The 25,604-nt window shown below is 52.1% G+C and overlaps 1 protein-coding gene across 2 annotated transcripts in view; it reads left to right on the top strand.

Annotated features, from left to right (window-relative positions):
- DPYSL3 (dihydropyrimidinase like 3) overlaps positions 1 to 24,726 on the top strand; it is a 30,415-nt gene extending 5,689 nt beyond the window's left edge. Inside the window, exons 1-14 of one of the 2 annotated variants that reach the window (XM_085236880.1) lie at positions 3,461 to 3,615; positions 9,608 to 9,696; positions 11,826 to 12,010; positions 14,057 to 14,221; positions 14,512 to 14,573; positions 15,024 to 15,104; positions 16,572 to 16,640; positions 18,840 to 18,960; positions 19,452 to 19,608; positions 21,906 to 22,047; positions 22,307 to 22,477; positions 22,916 to 23,095; positions 23,707 to 23,869; positions 24,155 to 24,726. In XM_085236880.1, the coding sequence (XP_085093006.1) occupies positions 3,577 to 3,615; positions 9,608 to 9,696; positions 11,826 to 12,010; positions 14,057 to 14,221; positions 14,512 to 14,573; positions 15,024 to 15,104; positions 16,572 to 16,640; positions 18,840 to 18,960; positions 19,452 to 19,608; positions 21,906 to 22,047; positions 22,307 to 22,477; positions 22,916 to 23,095; positions 23,707 to 23,869; positions 24,155 to 24,243 (1,713 nt within the window). In that variant the 5' untranslated portion in view covers positions 3,461 to 3,576 and the 3' untranslated portion in view covers positions 24,244 to 24,726. Of the gene's footprint in view, positions 1 to 3,460; positions 3,616 to 9,607; positions 9,697 to 11,825; positions 12,011 to 14,056; positions 14,222 to 14,511; positions 14,574 to 15,023; positions 15,105 to 16,571; positions 16,641 to 18,839; positions 18,961 to 19,451; positions 19,609 to 21,905; positions 22,048 to 22,306; positions 22,478 to 22,915; positions 23,096 to 23,706; positions 23,870 to 24,154 lie in introns of those variants that run through there. The other variant, XM_085236879.1, reaches the window with a different exon arrangement.
- The last annotated feature ends 878 nt before the right edge of the window (positions 24,727 to 25,604 follow it).

The following is a 25,604-nucleotide window of genomic DNA, read 5'->3' as shown; positions in this document are numbered from 1 at the left end:
GTACAGATAGGGGTATATTCCATTTGACATGTTTAATTTCAACCTCATTTGTTTCTGGCAAAGAGAAGAAATAATTTTCCCCTCCCTTGATGCCTTCCCTGCGTGCTGTTTGCTCAGGAGTGTGTGGTCCTGCTGATGCAAAGCAGGGCTGGGTCTGTCTCCTGCAGCCTGGGATCTGTTCATTTCTCAGAGGCCTGGCATGCCTGTTGGGGCTGGGGGGTCCTGGGAGATGTTTGTGAAAGCAGTGACATCCCATTGGGCTAGCAAGTGTCAGAGCTGGCAGCTGACAGCAGACTCGCTAAGAGGGTGGCAGGACTCCTAGGGGGATTCACCATTTGTTTTCCACAGGCAGTCCCATAAGTAAGTTCATGCACTTGCAACTTCTGAAGACAGCAGTTAGATTCCACCATCATTAAATATTTTTGAAATGTAGTTCTGCCAGTATCTAATAGAAATTCAAGGTGCTTTTATATTAGTTTCCCTTCTCCCTCTGTTCCTGACCCTGCTGTACTTCAGCTCAGCTGGAGGTTCAGAAGTCTTGTCTAGTTGGCTGAAGCCAAATGGCATCGGGGCTCTTCTTAATGGCTTTCAGTGAAGAGTGTAGGGGAGTTCACAAACCTCTGGGTGTCCACAGCCAATGTATTGACAGGGACGGTGTCTTGGTGTGTGCCATGGGCATGCTGGAGTCGCTGTGTTCTGGTGATCGGAGGCAGACCCTTCCAGACCTTCTGCTTTTCCAGAGCCTTGATTGCATTCTGCAAAGCATCATCTCCAACAGGCGTGGAGTTGGCTCTTGAGGTTTTTGTAAATGGCACCACTGGCAACCTCAGTCCAAAGGAAAAAGGACAGTCTTGAAATTACTCATCCTCAACGGGCTACAGAGAACTTAGTGTCAGTTTGGACAGGTGATTGCAATCATATGGTAATCGAGCTGGGGTGCAGTGGCAGTAATACCGGCGGTTTTAACATGATAGTTCCTTGAAAACATCAGCTCCTGACCTGGAAATGTAGCTTGTCTCAGGCCATAACATTGGTTAAATTCTCTCCTCCTTTCCATTGCCAAAAACCCAGTGTATAATCCAGCCAGAAGAAAATTAAGCTGAATTGCTCCACTGTGGAAAAAAATGTGTCATGGTCCCCCCATGCCTTGTACAGCATGGAGGCTCTTCTGCTGCCTCCTGGCAGACTTTGCGTGTCCAGAGCAGGCATCTGAATTTCAAATTCTGTCCCATTCCTATCTGCTCCTGAGTGGGAGTTTGAAAGGCTATAAAGTTCCATGTTGCTTCTGGGAGATGATGTGAATGGTGGGAATGATGGGCAAGCTACATAGTGGGGATAGCTAGTGAGTGTTTTCCAGTAACAGAGCCAGTGGGCTCTTTTCCCACTTTCCCCTGGCTATAAAGTTGAGCATCAGAATTTGGGAAGGCTGGAACCAGCAGCACTGACAGCATGGTCATCAAACACTGGAGAGCACTCATGGCTGGGAGCTGAATCCCCCACAGAGGTGGCCAGGTGTGCTCAGAGGTACCCCAAGGTAGTTCAGACCCTGAGAACTTGACCGTTACGAGAGAAGAAGGGATGGTTTTATGTAAAGAACAAGTATGGGAGGAAGGAGATGATGTGCATGGGGACGGGCTGTCCTGACGTGCCTGCTGAACACTGCAGTGCTGGAGTCCGGATTTACTCCACGAGTGGTTATATTCACCGAACCTCCCAAAGACACGTAGGACTGGTGAACCTATTTTCATCCTTTGCACAAAGGTTAGATCAGCAGCTTCCTGTCCTCATGGACACTCTTTGAGCCTGGCAGCTGAGCACTGACTGGCCACCGTCAGATTGGGTCTGCTTCGCCGGCGAAGTCCTTGCAGTAGCGTAGGGCCGTTGCTCTGCTCACACTGCTGCCGTTCCTCGCCGCGCTCCTTTCACCCACCTCTGTACACTGAGTGTAACTGCACTTGTCTCCCTGCAGGTGTTTTGGGGAGGTTATGAGCTGTAAGGGTATTGCTACTTTGAAGTACCTTACCTGTAGGCTGTGCTTCTTGTTGGGAATACTGTGAAGCATGAGAGAAACACTTCTCTGACTGCACCTGAAAAAGGCCCTATGAAATCTTTTTCCATGTGGAATGTCTGGGGCCTGCTGAGGTGTGTTTGGCTGTGTATTTATGCAAGTGTCACATAGCAACCAGGAGCAACCACATAGCACATCTCCTCAGAGGAAGGCTGTGAGGTCACTGCGGTTGGCCAACATCCAGGGGGCTGAAACTGCCTGAGTGCTGAAGGCAGCGGTGCGTGTCTGTGTCTCATCTGTCTGTAAGTGACTGATGAACCGCTGCTCTTTTTGTCCCTGACAGCACACCATGTCCCACGGTACTGCACAGTACGGGGACAGCTCTTCAACTTTCTAGAAAATAGATGTGTGGAGTTTCAGGAGGTTTGACGAGGAGGGTTGGGGGTCCCTGTACTGCAGGCCCAGCTGATCTTATCTCACCAAAATCCACGACCGATTCTTGGAGCATTGCAGCACCGTAGCAGGAACGGTGCGGTCTGCTGCCACATCCCTTCCCTGCTCTCTCCTCTGTCACAGAGGCTCCAGCCCAGCCCTGCTCTGAATGCCTTTCTGGCACCTGCAGACTCCTGCAGTAGATGGGTGCAGCAGGGAACTGGGGAGGCTTTCAGCCCTCGCTGTGCTCCCTGGGCTGCTCTGGTGGGGGCAGTGAGTGGCCAGCCGTGGGCCTGCTGAGCTGGGCAGCCCGGGGAATGTTGCAGGTGCTGGTAGCGATGGTAGGTTGTGGAGAAGCTGCTGACTCACTTTAAGCAGGTGAATGTTTGTCAGATTTAGAAGAAATACGTATCCAGTCTGACTTTGTAAGAGCCTCAGAATGATGGCAGTTTTTGTAACGCAGAGGTTCGTAGTACTGCCAGCACTGGCCGTTTACAGTGGGCACCTGGTTCTTGGAGGCGTGCGTGTAATGTATTGTAGGGTTTGTTGTTGCTGTTTTTGTTTTAATGTTTTTGATTTTGAAAAAAAAAACAAACATCTAAGGTGATTTTTGGTGCCCCATTTGTACCAACTAGGCTATTTTTTAGAAATCTCTTTACTATTATTACAAAGGGAATGTTTAGCTCGTAAGGAACCAAATTCGTGGCCAGCTTCGTTGCTTGCTGTCTCTGCAGGCTGGACCCGGGCACAGAGTTAGCGTTGAGCAGAGTGGCCGCGCCGCCCAACCTCAGCGACCCGAACCTCGGGACTTCCCCAGGAAGGGGGACCGGGCTGAGCCCAGAGCATTGCCCGATGCCGGCCGAGTGGGGACCGAGTGCCCCGGTGTCGGGCGTGGGGAGCCCGGTGCGGTGCGCGGCTCCAGGCGGGCGGTGCCCGGCGAGTCCCGCTGGGTGCCCGGCGAGCGGTGCCGGTGCGGGGGCGCCCCCTGGCGGCGCTGCGGGCGGCGCGGGGCGGGGCGGGGCGGGCCGGGCTCCCGTCCCCGGTGGCGGCGGGCACGGTGGGCGCGGCGCGGTGCTGCCTTTGTGCGGAGCGGAGAGGAGCGGAGGGCAGCGCACGGCGGCGGGCAGCGCGGCGCCATGTCCTACCAGGGCAAGAAGAACATCCCGCGTATCACGGTGGGGCTGAGCGCCTCGGCGCCGCCGGTGCCGTCGTCCCTTTGTGCGGTCGAGGACGCGGGCGGCGGGGGCGACGCGGGGAAGGGAGAGCTCCGCGCCGAGGGCCGGGGAGGCGGCGCGCAGACAAAGAGCCGCCGCCCGCGCAGGTGTCCGCGCCAGGCAGGACCGTGCCGAGCGCGGCTCCGGTGGAGCCTCCGCGGCGGACGGTGCCGATGACCGCTCCCCGGGCAGCGCCCGCGGGTCCGGACCGGCAGCAGCCCGGGAGCTGCCGACGTCCTCTCGTCGAATCGCGGCACCGGGCGGGAGCGGCCAGCGGTCCGGGCGCAGCCGTCGCGTTTCGAGCGGGGATGCGGACGCGGGAGCTGCTGGCCGGGCGCGGGCTCTGCGGGCGGCCGCTCCCCGTGGGCAGCGCGGCGGGGTCCCGCCTGGCAGCGGCAGCGCCGCCGGGCCGTGAGCGCGGACCCTCCGCGCCGTTTCCCATTGTCCGCGGCCGGAGCGCAGGTGGGGCGGGCGAGCAGAGAGCCGGGCGGGGCCGCAGCTCGGCTGGTGCGCTCGTGTCCGTGGTTTGCGAGATGCTCGCTGTGCTGGCAGGCGGTGCGGTGGATTCTGAACCATCTCCTTTCTCGCCGCGTCGGGTGCCGCGGTCCCCGCTGCCAGTGCAGTAGAGCAGGGGACCGCACCTATTATGAACGCAGCGCGTTTGTGCCACCACCCGGCGAGAAGAAAGGCGGCTGACATGTTTCCTGTGAAGCTGCGGGCAGTGAAGCTGCACCGGAGTCGCAGCGGTGCCTCTCCGTGCTGATATCTCTGTCAGGTTTTCATGCTCTGATCCATCTCCTGCCTTCCTCCGTGGGGTGCAGCTGCTTTCCCCCTGCCCTCCTTAGTGGAGCCGTGTGGGGATTTCTTTTTGGAAGCGAAGAGGTCTTTCATCTTTTGTTGGTGGCTTTCTGCCGACTTTGTGTTGCCCGTTTTTCCTCCTGAGGACAGCTTTGGCCTCTTGAAGAAAAAGGATAGACTTTCATTATTCTTTGTAAGGTACAGGTGTGAACAAATTGCTCCCAAAGAAGCACAGCTACTATCAAGAGAAATTCTTTTGTCAGTGCAGATTCTCCACCCAATTGCTTTAACAAGCAATACTGCCTTTTCACAAATCTCTTTTCACAAATCTTTTTTTTCTGTATCCCAGGCCACAGTGACCAGAACTTTGCTGTTGCAGGTGGGATTTCCTGCATTCTGTGGGGTTCATTCCACAAGGAAAGTGCAGTCTTACACCTTGCAGGTGTAAATATGCTGGAATCCTCTGGAATCCAGCAAGGACTTTCTCACTGCAGTGGTGACAAAGCCTCACAATTTGCTTTATTTCTCTCTGTTAAATCCTTCCCTCAGCCTATTGAAGCTTGAATTGCTGTGAGCGAATGGCATCTTGAAAGCTGATGCCACAGGTAGTTCTCTCCTGTGACTTATGCACCTTGGTGATGGTCAAGTGGCCATATGTCCTGAACACATGCTTTGAAGTGCAGAGTAAGCAATGAAGTAATCATGGACTGGGTGGTCTTCTCTCTTTTAATAGTGTGGCATAAAGAAAGTCTCAGCTCTAGTGGCTTCTCTAGAAGAAAGGCACTGTAGTTGCTTTGTGCAAATTGTGCCTCCCCTGGGCATGGTTTCACTTGTTTGTTCTTCTTCCCTGTATTTCCATCTCAGGGGCCGTTATTGCCTGTCAGGACGCATAGCCTCAGCTAAGCTGTGCTTGTTAGAAGAGGCTGTTGTGCCATTAGGATGGGGGATAGCTCAGGGACCTTCCCACAGCTGAAAGCTCTTAGAAGTGCCTTGTGCTGGCAGTAGGTCACCTGCAGGTCTCAAACTAATAGCACTGCCAAGCCTGCAGAGTAGTGCTTTCACTGCCTGTCGCCCCAGGAACAGGCAGACTTGACTTTTTCGCAGGTATTGGAGATCAGAGTGGTTTTACTTCCTGGCAGCTATTGTTTAAACTGTCTTGGGCAATTCTGGAGATGCATGGATGCTCCCATACTATTTCTTCTTATACTCAACAGTGTTGCTGTCACAACTGGAGACTATTTTCTGATAGTGATCTGTGAAAAGACAGTGTTTGTCTGATGGATAGTTTGAAAAAGTGAGGGGTGCATTTGTTTGCTTGGGGTAAATTGGTGTGAAATTATTCCCAACCTGAACTGGAAGAGCCTGATCAAAGTGACACGTGGCAGTGTTACAAGCGAACTGTGGCCACTGAAAAGAGGTTTGGAAGTCTGGGCACGTGTGTTGGTGGCAGTATGAATTAAAAAATGGAGAGGAGGGGGGAGGATAACAAAATGTTTTGGCTTTCTCAGTGCCTGCTTCATCAGCTCAAGAGCTCTTCACTGCAGCTCACGTTGCGCACAGTGCATCAGACTCCAGTAGATTTAGTGCTACTGTCCAGATGTGTGCCGATGCTGTGGCACTGAGCTCAGGAGTCATCCCAAACCTTCTGCATGTTTATTAGCTCCCCGCACCCTGGCATAATCAAAATATTTCCTCTCCTTCTGTTGACAGTATGTTTTCCTATCCCTGCAAAAAGAGAAGTAGAGGGTCAAAGAGGGGAAATGCCTTACTGTAGTTTCGCAGAATAGCTGTCAGTGGAACTGTTGGTTGGAACAAAATATTCTGGTCCTTTTGTTTTGGTCGCAAAAACCTTTTCTATCCCAGATGGTCTGGAGTTCCCACATCTCCTCATGGTATAGGTTGTGCTCACTCCTTTCAGCCATCTCATCACAGCCCACAGGCAGCATCTCTGCAACATCTGTAGCCTCTCTGGAAATAAAGAGGTTTGCATGGGGCTGGTTGTCATCTTGCGTGGGGAGAAAAGCCTCAGCTACCAGCTGGGCAGTTCTGTTCCACACCTGGCCATAAGTGTTGAGGAAAAAGGAGTTAGTTCATGGCTCTGCTGGCACTGCCATTCCAGCCTGAGGCTTTTGAACACACTGATGTAGTCCCTTAATAAGAACACATTAGCTGCTGATGTCACAGCTTTGCAATTAGTGTCTATTCTTTTTCAAGGTAAAGAGCAGTACAACCATGCAACTGCTTCTGTGCTACCCTAACGATGCCCTTGTGCTTAGTTAGCGAGGTGAGCGGTGCTCTTGGCTGCATCCAGCATCCCTTTGGAAGCAGCTGCCTCCCTTTCCTGCTACACATCACACCAAGAGATTTTAAGAAGCCTCCTGATACTTGAGGATCTCAAATAGCCAGATGATGCTTAAGAGCATCAGGAGCAGGGTGTGGGCATGAGGAGACGGGTAATGGTTTTGAAAGCTTCTTAAGACTGATCCCAAATGCAAGCAGGCATTGCAAGAGCGTCCAGCACACAGATGGAGCTGCCCAGCAGGGCAGAGGTGTGGGGTGGCGGAGATCCCAGTGGGAGCCGGCGATGTGCCCTGCGGCGCCTCTCAGCCGTGTGCTGCTCCCACGTGTGGCCCTTGTAAAGAGCCAGGCTGCTGCCGTGCTGGGCCCTGGCACACGTGGCGGTGCTGCTGATGGGTTGGGAGGAGAGGGGCTGCCTCCCATCTGCTGACAGTGCCAATGACGTGGCCTGGCGGGGGATGCGGTGGGTGTGGAGAGGCACAGCCGAGCTCTGGTGGGAGAACAGCGGGCTTACTGTCATCTGGGGCCGCTCTGGATGCATGTGCTGCAGAAGCTGCCTATTAATTCAGATTCATTTCCTCCAAACTGTTTCATCCTCTTCCTTTCTGCTTTCCTGTCTTCTCGATGTCTGGGTGCTGCCCTGAATAATGCAGAGCCTGGAGATGGGTGTCAGGATGTTCCTTATTTTACTTTGTTATATTCTTTCTCCTTGTTGACGGCTGGGTACCAGCACAGCCCTTCTCCTGCTGCGTGCAGGGGTGCTGTGGTGGGCAGGCATGGGGCAGGCCCCATGGCAGAGCCTGACCCCTGAATAAAGGCCCTGTTTGTGCTGCAGCTGTAGTGAGTATAGCAACCTTATTTATTTAGCACTAACTGAGCACTGAGCAGCCCTTCATGTCTGCCACAAAGTGACTGTTTGCATTTCTGTGTGGGTGTATTTTTTGACTTTATATTAGCAGTTTATTCAGCAATTGTCAAGTGTTCCATTCTGCTTCCTACACCAGCAGCGCCCATGTGCCCTTTCTCTGTCCTGATGAGCAGTAAGAGGTGGTCAGTGTGTGCTGCCGCTTCTGCGTTCTGGCAAGAATGGACTCCAGGGACCTCAGAAGGGGAGGTCAGGAGGTGCGAATACTATGGGTGTGATGTACCGGAGTCTGGTTGTGGTTTTGGATTTGGGCAGGTTGGCTAGCTAAAACAAACAAGGGTCTGCCATGGCATATGGGGGAAATGAGAGAAACTGTACATAGAGTTAACTGGAGTGTTGTGGTTTTGATCATAGCCCTGATTTACAGCCTGTGCCTGATACTGCTGCATGATAATTGCTATCTGCCTTTCTCACAGTGATACTTAAATGCCAGTCCTTTGCATCTCTAGGAGCCACAGCTCAGCTGTTTTCCTTTGTGACTGACAGGCTATAAGGATATGTCTGTGGTCCCACTTCACTCTTTTAGTGTTTTCTGAACTTAAAATTGCAGTATTGTTAGTGAGATGACGTTTGTATAGAAGCGGAAGGGAGGACAAGTGCCCTGTGCTGGTGGTCTGTTAGCAGCATTGTCTGTGTCTGAGGTCCATGGCCCCAAGCCTGGGCATCTCCTGAGCTGTGCAGCTGGGTGTGCCCAGACCTGGTGCTCCTGGTCAGCACGCCTGGCTGGGCTGCAGCAGAGACAGATGGAAGTGAGAGGTGCCCGTGACCTTGATGCCACCGGCCAAGGTAGCAACTCTGTGTGCAGGCAGTGACCTGCTGGCTAGCTCCATGCAAACCTCCGTTCTACCTGCAGTCAGCAGAGAGGAGAACTGAGCTGTCTGCTGCTCGGAGAGGACTGTGGGTGTGAGGGGTAAGGCATGGCTCCAGCCCTGGGCTGCAGTGGGCTGAGGGTCCCGGTCCTGCGCTGCTGGTGACCTTATCTCAGCTGCGGAGCCTCGGGCTGCTGACGGCTGTCAGTGCTGCCAGGGAGAGCCCAGGGAAGCTGAGCTGCAGCGGCTGAGCGCCCCGTGCTGTGTGCTGCCTTCCCCACCCAGTTTCTTTGTCTGAGCCACACGAGTGAGATTGCCTTGTGATGCGCACCAGCCTTTGCTCTTGGGCGGCTGTGCGCTGCGGGGTGTGAGGGGATTCTGTGCTGTGAATGACTGTGCAGTAGTGATCTTTCTTTTTTTTCTTTTTCCCCCCCCCCCCCTCCTGGGGTAGCAGATGCAGAGCAGCAAGCCCAGCTCCCTTAGAGGAATTAACAGCGCAAGCTCTTCAAGATGCGTCTGCATGTGAACTCTACAGAGGCTGTCAGCAGCTGGGTCTGGGCTTGCGCTGTGGTGGTGGTGGGGAGAGAGGGGGGTTCGCACCCTGAAGCTGGGGCTGTAGGCGTCTGCGGGAGCAAAGGAGAAAGTAAGGGGTGGTTGAAAGCTGGGAATGGTGCTGGATGTGTTTTAAGCAATCAAGAAGTCTGCATGTCCTCTGGAACAGCAGGAGCAGATAATGTCACCTGAACATGTGGAACCCATGTATGAGGCCAGGCTGTTTGCCCCGGTACCACACGCAGCCAGCACTCAGACATGCAGAGGGAGGTAGAACATGGACCTCGTATTCCTCAGGATAGAGTGTTCCCTGCAGCACAGTGTCTGTTCTCTCAGTTGCCCAGGTCCAAAAGTGTGAATGCAGGAAGGAACATAAGAGCATTTCTGGTCTGGGTGCCATTCAGTCCTTGTGCTTGTTCTGTTTTCCAAATGTTATTGCGGATTCTGAAGTATCTGCTGTTGCATTGAGCTGTGTGGTGCAGTAGGAGAGCACCCAGGAGAAGCACTCCATTGGCACCTGAGAAACGTGTGTTGCCTGCTGCTGACTTCTGCTGTGTTTTTCTCTTCACAGAGTGATCGTCTCCTTATTAAAGGAGGGAGAATAGTCAATGATGATCAGTCATTCTATGCTGACATTTACATGGAAGATGGTCTCATAAAGTAAGTATGGGACTTCCACAGTGCGTTATTTCTGTCTCCCCTTAAATTAGCTTCCGGTTCGATGGTTATTGGGTTTTTGTGGATGCAGTCTGCATCCTGCTTGCCAGCGGTTGAAACGTCACAGCGCAATTTGGTTGGAGGCTCAGCCCTCCACCTGTATGTGGATGTGTTTATGTAGTGACTCCAGTGACTGAATTGCAGCTGGACTGGTGACCCTGTGACTCGGTCTCCTCTATACAACAAAGCTGTATCTAATTGCATCGGGAACAAAGTTTGTCTTTGCCTCCTGTGTTCCCCTGTGTCACCAGTGTTAGCATGAGTGACCCCGCCCAAAATCCCATTCATTAGCACTAATGAGGAGTGCTGTGCTGCAGGTTATCTTCCTCCCTGAGGTTTTCAGAAACTGCATGCAAACCTCTGGGTCCCTCTGGCTTCTTCATTTGTTACAGAGGAGCAACGATAACTCTGCTGTCTAAAAGCTGCAGTTCAAAATTAGCAAATTTTTCATGGGGACCAGCTCCAAACTGGGTGAACTGAAAGAACCGGGACAATTTGCAGGAGGGGGACTTGAAAAGTCATTTTTTGCTTTATGCTAAGAGAAAAATACTAATCTTTTAAAAATCCAGCAGTAGATAAATAATTTTCAGGAAGTGGGACTGTATTTCTGTGAGGCTCTTTTTAGCTCAAGGAGGAGAGCAGTCTTGATTGACTGCTGCACATACCTGAGCACGTACCAGCGTCAGCTTCAGGTCCTGCAGTCGAACAGATCTTCTGGATATTCATGGGCAAATCTCTTGGCTTCGTCAGCAGCCTGGAGGCTGCAGAATTCCATTGCCTTGGAACTGGAACACTCCAGCAAATGAATTCTGTTAAAAATACAGTGAGCAGTTTAAATCCTTTGCTGAGGGATTCATCTTAAAAAATGGTGGGAAGAGCTGCCGATGTATTGCTGTGAGGACACTGGAGTAAGCAGTTCTGTCTGCAGAACTTGTGGGATTCTAAAGAAAATAACCTGTAAAGTGGATATGTTGAATTAAAAGCAAAAGTGGAATTTGCTGCTCAGTTACCTCCCCAGTGTGTCAAGGAAATCAGAAGTCTTCCAGTAAAACCAGTGTTTCTTTTATCTTGATTTATCTGGAAAGACTGTGGAAGGCTTGATGAAAATAGGATTTCTGAAAGAAGAGATTTGAAGGCTGAGTGCTACATATGGACAGATAAAGGGATTGAGGGCGTGGGGGGCTGAGTGAAGGGAGTCCCTGCGTTCAGGTGCTCTGGCTGCAGAAGAACTGATGTGTCTGGGGAGAAGAATATCAGTTGTTCTCCTGAGGGCTTTCAGTATGAGCACTTTGAGCTCTGAGTAGATGTATAGTGGAGTTTTAAGGTTGTTCTTTTCAGGAGTTTTGGTGTACCTCGGGTCTTGCCTTCACTACCGTGTGAGCCTGCTGGTAGCATCCTCTGGGGTGAGTGAGGGCAGCAGGTGAGAAGGAAGGTCCTGGGGAGAGGGTCTGTCCTTTTTCCACCGGGTTTTGTGCTCAGAGCAGTGTTGCCAGAGCCTGCTGAGCCCTGAGCTGGCCTAGCAGCTGTGGCATTACAGTGGAAATCATCTTTCTCTGTAAGTAAGCCTCAGACTTGAGCCTTACTTAAGGTGGGCAGAAGGACGGGGGTGAGGAGAGATTAGGGGTGCAGCTTTCTGGAGGCAGGGCTGGTGTCAGGGCTTGGGGAGCACTTGTCCCAGCTGAGCAGGTGGGACTGCTGCTCTGGAATGCTTGCAGGTGCCTGGCTCCTGGGAGCTTCTCACCAAACACTGCAGAGATCTGAGTGTTCATCAGACCATGCTCCTGGCCACCCTGAGCCGGTGCTCCCCCAGACAGCTGGTGTCACAGTAGACACTGCTAAAGCAGGTGGACAGATGGCAGCCCTCCCAGGACTATGCAGATTGCAATTTTGGGCAGGCCGGACAACCTCACAGTTGGCTGCTCAGTGAGGTGGTCTCACTTCTGGTTCCTGGGAAGGAGCAGGGCGCTGCTGCTGGGCCGGGGTTGGCCTGTCCCCTCCTGACCTGTTCATCCATTATATGGTGTCTGGTTTTCCTCTGTGTGTGGCTCACCATGTTGATGTGGTCTCATCAGGCAGATTGGAGACAATCTCATTGTCCCTGGAGGGGTCAAAACCATAGAAGCCAATGGGAAGATGGTGATCCCTGGAGGAATTGATGTCCACACTCACCTGCAGATGCCGTACAAGGGGATGACAGCAGTGGATGATTTCTTCCAAGGGACAAAAGCAGCTCTGGCCGGTGGGACTACAATGATCAGTGAGTGCAGCAGGCAGGTCCCGTGTGTGACAACACCCAGCAGGCTCGTGTGCTTTTGAGATGAGTTAAAGCGCTGCTGCATTCAGTTCTGTAACTCTGCATGGGATCTGTTTGATATTGACTTCTATGACTTTTGAAGATAATTTTTTTTGTTGTTGTTCAGAGGGTGTACAAAGAGGGCTGTGCTGAAGTTCCTATGTAGGGCAGCAAAGATGGACAGAGATAGCAGCTGACAGGGAAGATTTAGGGGCAATTTTGGAGAAAGAAGAAAGATGAGCAACACTGTCACTGTTACCCTGTGGAAGAGGCAGTTAGGAACGTAAACATATCTGATGCTTGGGAAAATATGGGAGAGGACTGGGAAGGGAATTCCCTCTGGGAGCTCAGAAACGTGCAGGCAAAGTGGCAGAGACCAGAGAGCCATCTTGGCATCGATGGTTTTTCAGAGACTGAGTTGAGGATGTTTGTTGTCCTTGCCAGGCCAGCCCACATTTCTCCCTGCCTTGCTGGCGTCTCTGATGGAAAAGAGATTGGAACAGAAAGTGCAGCCAAGTGTGCAGCTCTAGCTTTTGCTACCAATAACTTGTGGCAGGGCAGGTCTGAGTGGAGCAGAGTTCTGGGATCTTCTTGTTTAAGAGGGCCCTGAAAATTACTTTTCCTGACCAATGGGTGAAATGTCCCTTTGGTTATTAAAGTGTGAAACCTCTCAGAGCATCAACTTTCCTTCTGCTTGAGTGCAGGGTAGCAGTAAAACACAGGGTGTGGCACAGTTCACCTGAGCTGTCTTGGGGAGGCAGAGCAGTGAGAGGCCAAAGTGAGAGGCAAGCTTACCAGAGTGCAGCCCCTGGGGTGAGAGGGGTATATATCAGGATAGCTGTGCGAATGTGAACCAGCTCTGGTTAGTTCCCTCCCCAGTCAAGCACTTTTTTGCAGTGCATTTTGGACATGCTCCTATTCTGAGCTGGGGAAGGCATTTGCAATAAAACCTCAATCCAAGTGAAGCTCCTCAGTCTTAATATTTTTTTGTTTTTCTTTCACTTTTGGAATGTTGCCCAGTTATTTCTTTTCCTGCTTGCTTTTCATGGTCTTCTTTGTTTTAAAGATCCATGATGATGTGCTCATCTTTTCTGTGATGTCTGTTAATGCAGGCTGTGAAGTGCAGGATGAATTTGTGGGACGCTTAGTGCTTATTCCCTTAGGGAATAAAAATGTTCACAGGGCCCTTTGCACAGCTTCAGATCCTGTGTTCTGCAGTGCTCCAACATCTGCAGCTGCTGGTGCCCACAAGAACCTCAAAAAGGAACAAAAAAAAAATGAACTTTTCTGCCTGGTTAAATAAAAATAGGGCAGTGTGATGCTCAGATGATGCTGAGCAGAGAAACAGAGCAATGTCCTGGCATCCCACACTGCTCAGAAATAAACAGTGCTAATGAAAAAGGAAAGGAGATTCTGAGATCCTTTAGTGGAGAGCACCATGAGCATGCAGTGCTTGCAGATCCAAGCTTTACTGCTGTGCAATGGCCACAGCAATGTGCACTGCAGGTTTTCATGGGATGCAGGAAATGGGATACATGGGATGCAATTATTGATCCTTCCAGTAAAGGACTGGGCTTCTTGCCCTCTCCCTGCCAGTTCTCCTCCTCCTGTGGGCCAAAAAAATCATGGTGTGGCAGGGCTCGAGGTGGTGTGGTAGGCTGTAATAGGTGCATTAGTGTTGCAGTATGGGAGGAGACTGTTAGCGAGGTGGAAATGGGGGTGAGGAGGAATGAGGCCCTGAAGCTCTCAGCTCATTTCTCAGCAGAAGCCTGTAAAAGCCCATGGTCCATTGCCAGAAGCTGTTAAGTAAAAGCTGTGTGCATTTCCCCCCAGTAACTGCACTTGAAGGGGATGATGGAAGTCATGGGGATGCTGAGGGCTGTCTGGAAGCAGCTGGGAGTCAAGTGTGGGGTGGTGGAGATGCCTTGTGGCATGCAGGGGTAAGGAGGGGTGCACATCGGGACATCTGGCCAGAGCAGCCTTTGTTGATGACCCCCTGTCACCCTGCAGTGGACCACGTGGTGCCTGACCCCGAGTCCAGTCTGGTGGAGGCATTCGAGAAGTGGCGGGAGTGGGCAGATGGGAAGGCCTGCTGTGACTACGCGCTGCACGTGGACATCCCCCGCTGGAGCCAGCGCGTCCGGCAGGAGCTGCACGCCATGGTCCAGGAGAAAGGTTTGCAGCCCTTTCTTCCTTGCCCCTGGCTGGGTGCGGGGGACCTGGCAGAAAGGGGAAGGCGGTGATGCGCTACCTCTGCTCCTCTGGCTGCTGAGCGTGATGGGATCCTGCTTGGCCTTGAGCTGAGAGCTGGCATTCTGTGGATGAGTGGCAGGAGATCTGAAGCAGCGGTTCTCCTGCCAGTCCACCCCTGTGCCCTTTCCCCAGGTCTCAGTGCTTCCCCTGTGTCTGGGGAGGGGAAACTGTTGGCTCGCTCCCCTTCAATTTCCTCTCTGCTCTTCCCCTAGGAGTCAATTCATTCATGGTTTACATGGCCTACAAGGACTTGTACCAGATGTCAAACACTGAGGTAGGAGCTTTTTATGGCTTTGGTTGTGTGTGACTGCAGTGCTAGCAGCAGTGCTGTATAGTCATAGCTCCACAGCCGGACGTGAGACACTTTGCAGGGGCTTGCGTGCTGCTCGCTGCTCATCCTTGCTGCTGAGAAGTGCGACCTCGGGCAGCCCCGCACTGCTCGCTCACAAGCCATGAGGTGCTTCTCGGTGGCCAGGCTCCCCGTTAGAGGGTGGCAGGCAGAGGGGTGGGCAGGAGAGGACAGAGAGCACCGGCTGGGAGCAGGCAGCATCCTGAAAGCCGGTACAACCACAGAGGCCGCTCTCTGTGCAGCTGATGCTGGGTCCTGCCTGCCCCTGTTCCTGCACAGCTCTCTGGGGGCACAGTGCGGGAGACTTACGGTCGTGTGCAGGCAGGGCGGTGTGTCTGTCTGCATGGTAATCTCTTCTTCTTGTCTTTGTTTCAGCTGTATGAGATATTCAGCTGCCTCGGAGAGCTGGGTGCCATAGCTCAAGTTCATGCTGAAAACGGGGATATAATTGCACAGGTAGCTACTCCTCAGGTGTGCAGGGACTGGAAATCTATCCTGGGCTGATTGGACGTGGGGCGTTTGTAATGTGACACTAAAGCTGCGTGGGCATCTTTTGCAAGGTGATCTCTTTGCTGCTCAGCAGCAATATCGAATTTACTGAGATTTTCTGCTGTGAGGTATCTGGTGGGAGCTGCAATAAAGAGTTCGTGAAACCCTTCAGCATTGTCCTCTGGGATGCATAGAACTGCCTCGTGCTATTTCTATGTGTTGTCTCTGAAGAACAGTAGTAGGTAAAAATCCATTTCAAATGAGCGTGACGGATAAGCCAAGGAATCAGAAGAACCAATGTTTTGAAGTGTATGATTCTCTTATTACAGGAAGCATTGTCATCTTCTAGAGATAATAAAAACTCAGATAATATAAAGGGATATCAGATACTGCCAAATTACTGTTTTTTTAAAACAAAATTAGTGAAAATATTTGTGACATTAAAGCAAAAAAACAACACAAAAAACTCACGCTGGCCAAAGTTTTGTTAAGTAATATGGTTTCCTGCTGGATTAGAAAGACAGGCTGACAGGTGAAAGAAAGCAGATCCTAGCTGCTCTTTTTCTTCCTAAAATTAAAAGAAACTTGGAACGGGTGGAACTTTTCAGGAAAACATCAGGATTTTAAAGGACCACCAGATAACTGGGGAATTTATTACCGCAAAGCTTTTGTCAGTGGTGTGAGTGAGGTCTGAACCCACAGTCCTGGTAAGGAGATGTCTCATCCCAGCTGCTGCTTTGCCCAGAGCAGTGGGAGATTTCTGTGACCCGTGTGCCCTGTCAGAGCTGTCAGCAGCAGCCTGTCACTGCCATTCCCTTGCCATCACTCCCTTCTGGCTGTCCTTTGGAAACCGCCGCAGTTTTCCTCTTCCAGGGCTTTGGGTTGGTGAGTGCTGGGTGTCAGTCCTGCGTGGCAGGGAGTGCCAGAGCACTGCTCCGCAGGTGCCAGCGGTGCTGAGAACCAGCTGAGCTGCTCTCTGGTTTGGTGCCCTTGGCTGCGTCCTGCTGAGAGGCCGGAGTGGTTTCTGTCTTTGAGCTCTTTGTTGCTGGGAGGGGAGCCGGGGCACTGGGGGGCTCTGGGAGAGGAGGTGTGGGGGGTTGGAGGGTTGCTGCAGCTGTGGGGACCTCGTGTCAGCAAGGAGGTGGCTCCTTGGTACCACGGGGCTGTCCTGAGGCTGTTTGCTTCTTTTTGCCTGGTGTGCTGTCACCAACAATGGCCACTTTTTCTCCCATCAGGAGAAGATTAACACTTTTCATCTGGGTGAATTTCTCATGTTTTCATAATAGCCTCTGTGAGGTTCAAAGAGAGACCCTTTGTTTATCTGCCTGTCCTAAATACAGAGTGTGGTGACAGCTCTGTTGGGCCATCAGGAGGGGTCTGCTCATCTGGGGGGGCAGGTTCAGAGCCTGATAACGTTCCTTTTCTGTGTCCTAGGAACAGGCCAGGATGTTGGAGATGGGAATCACCGGCCCAGAGGGCCACGTGCTGAGCAGACCCGAGGAGGTAAGGCAAAGATTAGTGCATGGCAGAGCTTTTCTGAGGAGCTGTAGTAGGGTGTGTATAATACTTATATTATATGTGTATAAGTCTTGTTCATTATCAGCAATGATATCACTCGAGAAAGAGTGAGATGCTCTTTTGTGACCAGTGTTTTTCCACCTAACTGGAGTCTCCTAGCAGAAATGAAGGCTTCTGAGTTGTTTAGAGATTAAGTAATCACCAAAAAATTCTGTACAGCTGTAGCAGCACTTGGGGCAGGTTTGGCAGCATTCATTTTCTATGGAATTCCAGAGTGTAAGAGGCCCGAGGAGAATAGAAAGGCAAGTTTTAGTCCCTCTGAAAGGTCACTGTTCATGTGTCTGAGCACAGACAGATTCCAGCCTCTTCCTGCTTAATCTCTGCTTAGGGTCTAATGTGGGTTTCGAAGTCAGACAGACAAAACCATTGGTGGAAGGAGTGGGAGGGGAGGAAAGGGGGAATTTCCTGGTTACAAGTCATTGTGAAGACACTAATTAGATTATTTCTAATTTTAGCTTGCAGGGTATTTTTCTATTTGGTCTGTTAATCTGAGTTGTGTCTAATTTTAGATAGGTTTTCTTGAGATAGCTCCCTGCTGAGAGCTGCTTTTAACTTTCTGTGGCATGTGAAAGATGAAAACAACAGCAGAACCGAGTAGGGAGCACAGTGACAGATATATACTTCAGGGACTGCAGAAATAAAATCAATTGTCTTAAATTAACAGTAGAAGAAGTTGACTGTGTGGTAACTGGTAATGACGGAGCCTAGTGTAACACAGTGCTTACTGTCTTTGAAGTATGAGACAATAAAGAGAAAAGACTTAGTGTAAAAAACAGTAGATCATAGTTCCTCTGTGTGTAAATGTACACTTTTTTTTTTTTTTTTTATGGCCTTAGACCTGATGCCACTAGCTGGCAAGCTAACCTGCAATTACAGGATATTGTGCCAGGATTTGAGAACTGTCCTGTTATCGTAAAACAGCACTGCAGTTCTTCTTGTCCAAAGGCAATAAACATTATTGAGTGTTTGATCCTGAAATGCCATTAGAGCTTAAGGCAACTGAGAACAGTGCAAGAAAGCTCTAGATGCAATCTGTACAGCCAAACCCTGATATCATTATCTTTGAAAAGAAAGTGTTGTTCTTCCAGCACACCTTCAACCTGAGAAAACATTCAGTGGCGTGTAAGTGATGTGCTGCCCTCCTGAGAACTTGCAGGTGGTTGGCAAGGCACTGGGAGGGTGACCCAGGGTCCAAGGATCTGCTGTGTCCTGGAAGGACCTCTGTGGGCGTTAAAGACGTGCTCTTCTAGCAGGTGGTGCTGGGGATTCGGTAGTGCCGGATGGTGCTCCAGACTGGATCAATTTTGAAGGGTGTTCAGTGGTGGCTGTTTGCCCCCGTCCATGTGTTAAAGCCCACTCAAGTCTGTGAGTGTGCTGCTATGTTTTCAAAAGAGTTCTTAAGCAGAAGAAGAAAACTGTTTTTGCTGTGCTGATGGATGGTGCTCAGAAGTGTGTGAGGTGCACTCGTGTGTTTGTCTGAGCGCAGTGGCCCGCTGCTGCTGGGAGCACTGAGCAGCTGCCAGCTGCAGGCAGCAATGGCACAGTGCCCGCCTTTCCCGGCTGGTTTGTGCGTTGTCTTTTTAAGGCTTCTGTTTTGAACCGTCTCAGGCTGAAGGTTGAAGCCAAGCTGCAGAGCTAACACTTAGAGAACGTCTGGAGCTGAGCTCAGGCTGAGCAAGGGCTGATGTCATAGTTCAAAGATAACTGTGTGGGGGAAATGTGCCCTGCTGCAGCAGCAGGTTGGCCGGGACACCCAGCAGCTGGCTCATGGAACAGCTGGGCCCCGGCAGCTCACCAAGGCACAGCCTGCAGCACCCCAGGCATCGGCAGGGCAATGTCTGATTAAACCAAATGCTTAGAGAGGCAGAGCTGTGTCTGCCTGTGCTGGCTGCAGCTGTGCTGCCAGGTGTGGGCAGCTGGCCCTGAGCTCCTCTTGCTGCTGACAGAACTGGAGCCACACAGGGTAACAAGTGGTGGCCCAGCTCCATGCTGCAGCCCTGCGGAGTGCTACTTGGCTCTGGCCTGCAGGCTGGGCCCTGGAGCCTCCCCAGGGAGCACAGCCAGCAGTGAGCCCTCTTACCTGCTGTGCTTGCTCCTCTGCAGCCACACTGTTCTCTCTTCCAGCTGGAAGCAGAAGCTGTCTTCCGAGCCATCATCATTGCCAGCCAGACCAACTGCCCTCTCTATGTGACTAAAGTGATGAGCAGAAGTGCTGCAGACCTCATCTCACAAGCAAGGAAAAAGGGTGAGCTGATGCTGTAGGCATCCACACTGTTGCCATTGAAGTCCTGGGTTTGGTGTTGCCCTGGCTGTTGGGTTCAGACCCCTTCTTTGAGCAGCCCAGAGCTACCCCTTCTTCTAGGGGGGGTTGAGATTTTACCTATTTGCAAAGGGCTATGGGGATCAGGTAGCATCAAGGTGTGGGCATGGGTCAGAGAGGGTCTTGGAGACTAAAGCTTTCCGTGAAGGGCTTTCTCTGGTGAAACTCACACCATCCACATGCAGGTGGTTGAAGCTGCTGGGTACATCCCCAGCCTCTGTGGCACGATGTGCTCTCCAGGTCTGCACCACCGTCATGCTCTGTGACTGGAGCTGAAGGACTGGGACAGTTCCTGTGATAGCAGAGAGGTCTCTGGCCCAGCAGTCCCTCCTGTCTGCTCTAGAGGCCACAACAGGCAGACAAGGATCAGACTGATGTAGTCACCAAACCTGTGTCCTCTCTGCTCTTTTTTCCAGGCAACGTGGTATTTGGTGAGCCCATCACAGCCAGCCTGGGTACTGATGGAACACACTACTGGAGCAAGAACTGGGCCAAGGCTGCAGCATTTGTGGTCTCGCCCCCCCTAAGCCCAGATCCCACAACCCCTGACTACATTAACTCCCTCCTGGCCAGGTGAGCAGTAGCAGCCAGGCAGGCTGTGCCTGGTCTCGTAGCTCTGCCAGTGACTGCGAGTGGGAGGCAGAATCTTTGGCCTGGAGTAGTCAGAGAGGAGGCCAGGGAGTATTCAGGTAGCCTAGACACTATACCAGTATGAACCACTTCACCCCAGGGATTTAATGAGCTGCCTGATGAAATGTCTGTCAAGGGAGGCACTGAAGGTATAGCACCAGTAATGAGAAAAATACTGTGGCACGCAGTCACAAACTGCTTTAAATGCCCTGAAGAAGGGAAAGAAATGACGGCTAGACAACACAAAATTGTCAGTGACAGCATTGACCAAGCTGTAGAAGTTGTGTGATTGTGGGAGGAGCAGAAGGTGAGCCTTGAGATGTGGCTGTGCATGAGGAGGTCTGGGGGCACAGGTGGCATAGCTGGTGGGGACCCACCCGCCAAATAGCATTCTGGCTTTTTGTCCACAGGTGAACAGTAGAACAGTCTGTAAGGAGTATGAGGCTCTTAGGGACAGCTTGTGCATGTCTGGCAGGAATAGTAGATAATTTTCACCCTAAAGGCAGGGAGTGGGGGAAGGGAAGTGTTGAAAGTGGAAAGCAAACAATAGAAGCACTTCAGCAATTTGAGGTGACCTTTCCCTCAAAGCTGTCCTCCATCCCCTCACTGGAAAGGCATGCACCACAGCCAGGGATGCAGTGCCCGCTTGCTGGCTATGCTCACATGTGAGCTGCGAGCCCCACTGCTCTACGTTTGCAGCTGAATGCTGTGTGTGGTGCTGCTCTGTGCTAACTGGCAGGGCTGCCTGGGGGCTGCAAATGGAAACGACCTTTGAGGTAATGCTGGAAACATCTCTGTGATGAGCATGGGATGCCAGGTCAGAAATAGGTGTGACAGCAGAGGGATAAGCTGGGGTTGTGCTTCAGTGAGGGGCAGTGCTGGATGTGTGTGGAGTTGCTTTGGCTGGCAGGAGAGGTGCCCATGCATTTGGGGTCTGAATGTGCACCTCGCCTGGGATTTTGCTGTGGGCAGTGAGCAGCATGTACTTCTGCTTGATCTGAACATATGAGATAGATGCAGGTCTTAGTGAAACAGTGAAACGTGAGCCCAACTCCTGGACTTGATTTCTGATGTTTTCCTGCTGCTTCAATATCAAATTTACCCCAGACCTCAGAGGAGAGGCAGGAGCACCTCTGAGCCCTGCAGCCAGTACAGTTCTGTCCCAGTGTCTTTCCCAGTTGTTTTCTTGAGGCTTTGGCAGCTGCAGGGCTTCAGCTGGGCTGAGTGGTTTGTTTTCTTTCACCAGAGCAAAGGAGGTGGAGATTAGGAAGCATGTTTTGTCATCAGGCTGGATCTCTGGCTCTGCAGTCAGTCAGACATATGGCAGAAATTATCAGAGGAAGATGGAGATTATCAGTGGATTAGAAGTGATTCGTGGCCCTGTGCAGAGCTGTTGCATCTGTGCCATCAGAGATTTGGGGCCGAGAGTCCAGCACTTGCAGGCCCTTCCCTCCCAGCTGCTCCAGGAGCCAGCCTGGGCCCTGCTCCCTTCCACCTGCTGGCAGCTGTGTCCTCAACTCCCCTCAGACCCAGCTGATTTTCAGCTCCTTGTCCTTCCTCCTGGCAGCTGCTGGCTCTACCCATTCCTGCCCTTTGCTGACCCTGCTGGACCAGGGTGGATGGATCCCATCCTAGTGGTGGCCCTCTGGCCCTCTCCACACAAAGGACCCTGAGCAAGGGCACAGTGAGCTTGTCCTGGAGGGAGCCAGGGCTGCCAGGACACGGGGAACAGTCTCAGTGGGGACAGTCCTCAGCTGGGCAGGGCTCCTTCCTCCTCACATGGCAGAAGGGCTGTTCTCCCAAGCAGACCCAACAAGCTGCCAGAAGTCATTGCCTAACTCACTCTGGGATGTTTTGTCCCTCTAGCTTGATGTGAGCCATAGTCTGTTAGAGAAGTACACCTTTTGGCTTGGCACAGAGGCTGCTGTGTTCCCCAGGACATATCCCCCACTTTGAACTGCATTTGCTGTGCACAGTGTGCTGGCTGTACCCCCAGGCAGACGGTGTGGTGTGGCTGAGTTCTCCTGCCACCATTGCCCAGGGGACTCAGCCACTTTAGGGGCTGTTGGTGGGGGTCTGCAGGCTGAAGAATCACTAAAGCAGGAGTGCAGAGTAACAGAGAGCTGGGTAGGGGCTGCCCAGACGCAGAGGATTTCCTAGTCCCTCGTGTCTCTCCCTAGTCCCTCTGCCTCTGACTGACTATGAAATGGCTCAGGATGCTCTTATTACCACCACGCCAGTGGTGACCTGCAGGTGTCAGGAAGTGCCCACTGCACGTTCAGCACTGCGCAGAAAGCAATTGGAAAAGACAACTTCACAGCGATCCCAGAGGGGACCAATGGCATCGAGGAACGGATGTCTGTCATCTGGGACAAAGCAGTGGTAAGAGCCAACCCAGCAGCGAGTGGACAGGCTTAATGGGCAGCACTGTGTCTTGCCCAGCAGGACCCAGTGCCCAGTGGCACATCTCCTTTCTGGCTTTGTGAGCTGAAATAAGCTGGAGCAGGAGAAACAGCTGCCACAGGGCGAGCAGCCATGATATGTGAACATAGCTCCAGCTTTTGGTCTGTCTAATGCCAGACCTGGGCTCTTCCTCTTCCCTTCCCCAAAAGGGTGCTTTGTTCTCTTTGTGTTTGAGCAGGCTACAGGAAAGATGGATGAAAACCAGTTTGTGGCAGTGACGAGCACTAATGCTGCAAAAATCTTCAACCTGTACCCGCGGAAAGGGAGAATAGCTGTGGGCTCAGACAGTGATCTGGTCATTTGGGATCCTGATGCAGTGAAGATCGTCACGGCAAAAACCCACCAGTCTGTAAGCCCTCTGCTCATGCTGGGAATGGGTGTGGGATGTGCTATACACAGTGATCTTGCTGCAAGGAGCTTGGTGCTGCCCTGCTGGTAGATGCAGGGATCAAGTTCCAGCTCTGGGCAATGCAGCTGTGACTGGAGGGTAGGATGCCTTTGAGCCCTGGGCTCTGCTTGCAGCACCTTTCTCACCGAGCTGCCTTGCACTGTCCCTGTGCCAGGCCTGCACTGGGCTTTTCTCCTCCGAGTCCAAATTTTTCCCAGCTAAGGTGAGTTCTTGGTGTGATGGACTGGTGAAGGGCAGGAGGCCTTTGAGGCAACAAGGCTATTACAAGTGTGCTCTCTCTGCCCTGGAGGCTTTGTCAGTGAGGTGAGGGTACTGGACAGCCCTCGGTGGGCAGACAGTGCTCATGTTTCTCCTGACTGTCACCCCTGGTTGCTGCAGGCAGCTGAATACAACATCTTTGAAGGGATGGAGCTGCGTGGGGCCCCACTGGTTGTCATATGCCAGGGAAAGATCATGCTGGAGGACGGCAACCTGCACGTGACCCAGGGGACTGGGCGCTTCCTGCCCTGCAGCCCTTTCCCTGACTATGTCTACAAGCGGATCAAAGCCAGGAGAAAGGTAAGGAGATGGGGATGCCAGCAGAAAGAGCTGTGAAGCTGTTAACCCAAATTGCCCCTTTCCCAGCTAGCTGATTGTTTTCCCTCCAGTGTATCTGGTAAGTTGGAAACAGTGTTGTAAACCCGTGTGTGCTGAACCTACTGGGATTGCTAAGTGCTTGGCAGAGCTGTGACCTCTGTGCTGGTGGTGTGGTACCACGGGGGCAGGACGTGGGGCTGAGTCAGCAGTGGGTGCTGCAGGTCCAACTGCTCCCTTGTTGCCTTCCTGCTGCAGCAGGAACCCGAAGGGAAAAGTTGAGTTAAAACAAGGCATCTGAGCAAAAAAGGCCTTCATCTGCACAAAATAAACCCATGTCAAGAGGTTGCCTGTTGCATAGTCTCTCAGCATGCTGTGGGAGGCTGTTGTGCAGGAGGAGGGGCTCAGACACCTCCATGCTGCAGAGAGGTCTCGGGCATGCAGGACAGGTGAGCACGGGGCCGGCAGCGTGAGTGGCCTCTGCAGTGGGACCAGGGAGCCTGGAATCCATGCACCAGGATGCTGGCAGCATTGGTGGGCTCACAGGAGTTGCAGAAGCATTGCAGTGTCACCGTGCCATTCCTCTCTGGTAACAGATGGCGGAGATGCACGCCGTGCCCCGGGGCATGTATGATGGACCTGTGTTTGACCTGACTGCCACCCCCAAGGGTGGCACCCCTGCGGGATCCACCCGGGGGTCCCCCACGCGGCAGACACCCCCTGTCAGGAACCTCCACCAGTCGGGGTTCAGCCTGTCAGGTAAGCACAGCACTGGGTGGGCTGGCAGAGCATGGTGCCACGGCTGGGGAGGGGCAGGCTGCAGCCATAGTGCAGCACTGGACTTCTGCTTGTGCTGTGTGGGTCTGCGCAGGGAGGACCATCTGCTCCGGGAGCGGCCACTGCTCTCCTTGGGGTCCATCCTCATTCAGAGGCAGGGAGCTTGCCATCGGTGGCCCAGAGCCTTTCAGCAAGACCCCAGCCTTCCTGGTGGCTGAGTGGAAAAAGTCCTCTCAGTGTCTCCTTCCCTTTCCCTTGGTGCTCCAGGTACCCAGATTGATGAAGGCGTTCGTTCTGCCAGCAAGCGCATTGTGGCACCGCCGGGAGGCCGCTCCAACATAACCTCCCTCAGCTAAAGCCCCACACGGAGAGGGGAGTGATCCCTGGGCAGGCAAAGGAAGAAAAAGTGGTAAATTGGTGTTCAAGAAGGAAAAGCAAATAAACCTGTTCTGAAGAATCTGTAAGCCTCAAGCCTTACGTTTCACAAATGCTACTTGCTACCTAGCTTTAAAGATGTTGCTTCATTTTACTTTATGCATAGCCTTAAAATTCTGTTGTTGTTGTTGTGGGTTGGGTGGGTTGTGTTTTTCCTCTTCCTTTTGTATGCATGCCGCTCAGACAGGTCACTTGGTTCAGGTCGTTGTTGGTGTTGAATGCTTGTGGGCAGGTGGGGGTGCAGTGTGAGCCCGGGCAGCGCCGTGTTCCTTTGTCTTGGCGCTCAACAGCGTATCACCACGATGCCCATTAAGGAGCCCAGATCATCTCTGTAACAGCTGTCACAGCACCTCGTGTAAGGAAATTTACGACTTTGTACACTTTATTAAAGAAAAAAAAAACAACTGTTCCTCAAATAACTTGTTGTCATGGCTGTTTTTTTCCACTCTGAGCTGTGGCTGCCTGCCTGGCCTGGGGACAGCAGGGGCAGAGAGGCTGTGTCCCAGGGGCGGGATGTGTGCAGGGCTCCCGGAGCAACGTGGGGCTGTTTGAGCTGAGGGAGATGTACAGCCAAAGGGAGTCTGTGCAGCACTGGGGTCCAGTATGGATATTGAGAGCACGTTGCTTCTTGCGCAAAAGCAAAAGTATTAACAAAACAGCTTGGAGCGGGTGCTAGTAGTGAGACTCTGTTCAGTTTGGCCATGCTGCCTCTGGCTGCTGCCTGTGGTGGCCATTGTGGGCTGCGCCTGTCAGCTGTGTGGTGACGTGGGCCAGGCCTTCCCAGCTGGGGATGCTTTTGAGGCTGTGGTCACCTGTGAGTTAATTGCCTTCCCTCTGTTAGGCGGTGTCCAACTGTGGGTCACTGCCTTCTCAAGGTTGCAAAGCATCCAAAAAAATTAGATTGTTTTTTACATATGAAAAAAAATTGAGTGTCAATCTAGGCAATGCTAAATAAATCCACTTTTTTTTTTCTTCCCTGAAGTATTTGACCCTGAAATATTTATTTTTGCATGCCTGTAGCTCAGACAGGACGAGTTGTCTGTGCAGCAGTCCTTAAAGGGGTCGTGCCAGAATAGTTGTGCCGGGGTGGGGATGACTGCTCATACTTGGAAGTTTTGTGAACTTCTGCTATGAGGTAATTAGAGATTTTTTTGCTGCTGCCTGTTAGTGATTAAGCTGAGACTGTGCCTCAGAGATTGTTTTAGAGATTTTTGGGGGGAATTTTTAAAGGTGCAGCATTCTCATATAACTTCTTCAGGGTTTTTTTGTTTTGTTTTGTTTT

This window comes from Meleagris gallopavo, chromosome 15 (genome assembly GCF_905368555.1).
Source record: "Meleagris gallopavo chromosome 15, MGAL_WU_HG_1.1, whole genome shotgun sequence".
NCBI classification, from domain to species: Eukaryota; Metazoa; Chordata; class Aves; order Galliformes; family Phasianidae; genus Meleagris; species Meleagris gallopavo.
The sequence above is the reverse complement of the archived record's forward strand: the minus strand, read 5'-3'. Positions and strand labels throughout refer to the sequence as shown.